Here is a 3,079-nt window from a genome sequence, read left to right on the forward strand (position 1 = left end):
GCCGTTTTAGGTAGGCATGGTTGACTCTTAACTTTTATAAAGAATATCTCTTTGGATTTGAGACTTTTGTCTTTGCAACTTTACAGATCTTCTTTATGCACCAAGAGCTTGTAACACTCCAAAGAGAAGGGGAAAATTTAAATCGCATCATATGACCCCTTTAAGTCTGTTTGCTCTGATGAAGTTTATGCATGACACCACCACCTTCATGACTGATTCCCACTTCAGAACTTTGCAGCAGAGTGCTTGCTGGTGAATCAGGCAGTGGACTTGTAACGGTGGGGTTAGACCTCTTTCCTCCATTTCTTTATTCATGCGTCCTATAAGCCCCCTCGACGCGCCAACCATACTAGGAGCCTCATCAGTAGTGATTCTGGCCAGCTTAGACCAGTCTAGACCCAGCTCTCCCATCGTTTGGCACACTTTACCAAAAATATCCTCCCCTGTCGTAGTGCCTTTTAGACTTTGTAGGGCTGCTAGCTCCTCTGACACTTCAAAGTTTGAGCTAACTCCACAAAGAAAAATGAGCAGCTGTGCTGTGTCCTGCACGTCATTGCTCTCATCCAGTGCTAATGCAAAAAAATTAAAATTCTTTCACTTTCTCATGCAGCTGGGCATATACATTATCCCCCATTTCTTCAATTCGTCTGGTGACTACTTGCGGACAGACTTGCCGCATTTAAGACATCTTTCTTATCGGTGCACACCTCCTCTGCAACAGCATTCATACATTTCTTGACGAACTCGCCGTCACTGAATGGCCTACCGCTGGTTGCAATCAGTTTAGCTACGTGAAAGCTAGCTGGTTCAGCTGGGTTTGGCGTACAAATGTATTCTGCTGAGCTGATAGTACACTTTTTTAGCTTCGACACTTTGTCTGCTCTCATTTGTCTGCTCTCATTTGGCCTTGCAAGCTAGCATACTTTTCTCTGTGGCGGGTTTCATAGTGTCGGCGCAGATTGTATTCTTTGAACACAGACACTGTTTCTTGACAGATTAGACAAACAGCCAATTCTTTGCACTGAACAAAAAAATAATAACTTGTCCACTTTTGGTTAAATACCCTGCATTCTGAATCAACCTTTCTCTTTCCCAACCTTTTTAGGCCATTTTGTCGTCTCTTTGAATTTTCTCGCTGACTCGCGCGTCACCTGTTCGATCGCGATGGTACATTATGTTGAACGTACCATTAGGTAAATTTAACAAATAATTAGGCTAGGTTAATAACTAAGGGAAATTTTAGTCTGAAAGCCAACCTTTATTATCAAATACAGACATGATATAAGTGAAACCGTATATTTAAAATAAAATTTTCAAAATATGTCTCTGGCATTGTTCAGAGTGGTGGGCCGCATAGTTTGGGGACCCCTGGTGTATACTCTCTGAGTGCACCATGGTAACAACCTCTACCATCCCATTATCTTTTAACGAGTTATTGGCGCCCCTTGCCGTGCCAATACTGCCAATGCAACAATCCTGACACTTCCTGTTTGGGATCTCTGGGGTGTCAACATCGTGCAAATCACAGGCAGATTTCGCAAAGCCGAATGATCTCAAAATGAAAACATAAGCTAAGTGCTTACACCCTGACGCAGATAAGGTATGTAACGCTGGATGCAGCTGATGTATACTCTCAGCTATACTGAGGATGCATAAACTGCCATGATATTTACCTTCTGTTGTAATGTACATGCACCTGTCACTGCGGAAGACAGGCAGCTGCAGTCATTAATTTCAAAATGTTTCTCTTCTGACTGTATCCTAGTCGTATTCCAGTTTTTTGCAGATGCTATTGTCAAGTACTCCACAGGTTTGTTTCTTATGTGTTGTCATTGCTAGCTAGCGTGCTATCCGGCATTACCTGCATCAACAAACAAGCGTTCAACAACACGCAGTATCAAAATAGATATGATTGTTCTTTACTAAATCAGTTGCTTTAGTAACGTTTTGAACTTCACTAATACCATGGCATTTTTTGTCAAATGTTTGTTACAGTATTCTTTTTTTCATGGATAGTATAGTTCCATGCTATCATCACATTTTTAAAATTTTTACAATAGTATCTGCCATAGTAATTACTATTTTCTTCCTTAGTTATAGTACTAATATGATGGCGTTTTGTAAAGTACCTTGCAATGCTATGTTGATATAGTAATTAAATATAGTAATCATTCAGGTTCCATGGAATTACAATCTCATACTGTATTATGCTTAACATGGTACCACCACAGTAGTGTTCTGTAAGGGTGATCTGTGATTTATTTGGAGCTTTATAGAGGTTATTGTGTATTGCTTCATTTATAGTTTAGAAGGCAACAAAATATCAGTTGTAAACAGGTCTCTTTCAGTGTATCAGCACTGTTTTGGCAGCCTGAGGAACAGTAATGAGAATCAGCTGACTGCAGATCTGCTGTCAAAGCAGAGAAAAGAGTAGGCAGGAAATTCTGCTTCATTTGAGAGCAATTAACTTTGTGTCCTTGTTTGCTTCTAAACACTCTTTGTAGCCATAAACTGATGGTGAGGTGTTTGTTTATCTGCAGATATCTGTGTCTTGTCTCTTGCAGCAGGGTGCATCATGCCGAGCTCCCTCCTGTGGGCTGTTGATGTGTACGGCAGGGTTTATAGCCTTTCGACAGCGGGACAGCAGTGGGAGCATTGTCGCGATGCCCACTTGGAGTTCAAGCGTGTTACGGCTGTACAGCAGTGCTGCTGGAGCATTGCCTGTGACCACAACATCTATCTGTACGTCCATGCCAGTGACGTGCCTATCCGCTACCAAGAGGAGACATTTGAAAACCAGGTGTGCTCAGTAGTAATATATGTTATTAGTACAAATCTGTCAAATCATTAGGGCTGGGGGAAAAAAAAAATCGATTTTTCGATTAATCGTTTTTTTTTAAATGACGTCGATTTGATATCGATTCTCAAAAGCCGCGAATCGATCTTTTCCGGGATTTATTTCAGCACACATTTAAAACAAGATCTGATTAACGTGAATCTTATCATTAGTCTTCTCCACTAGATGTCACCCTTATTTACCTTGCGCGATGTTACAACAGAAAGCCTGTCATTCATTCAG

The 3,079-nt window shown here is 41.0% G+C and overlaps 1 protein-coding gene across 1 annotated transcript in view; it reads left to right on the plus strand.

Annotated features, from left to right (window-relative positions):
- Window positions 1-1,481: 1,481 nt before the first annotated feature.
- The window catches only part of LOC107753445 (tectonin beta-propeller repeat-containing protein 1-like), a 20,509-nt gene continuing 18,911 nt past the window's right edge, over window positions 1,482-3,079 (plus strand). Inside the window, exons 1-2 of the mRNA XM_016569588.1 lie at window positions 1,482-1,600; window positions 2,541-2,800. Of these exons, the coding sequence (XP_016425074.1) occupies window positions 2,576-2,800 (225 nt within the window). The 5' untranslated portion in view covers window positions 1,482-1,600; window positions 2,541-2,575. The remainder of the gene's footprint in view (window positions 1,601-2,540; window positions 2,801-3,079) is intronic.

This window comes from Sinocyclocheilus rhinocerous, unplaced genomic scaffold, assembly GCF_001515625.1.
Source record: "Sinocyclocheilus rhinocerous isolate Xijiao unplaced genomic scaffold, SAMN03320098_v1.1 scaffold2216, whole genome shotgun sequence".
Classification (NCBI taxonomy): domain Eukaryota; kingdom Metazoa; phylum Chordata; class Actinopteri; order Cypriniformes; family Cyprinidae; genus Sinocyclocheilus; species Sinocyclocheilus rhinocerous.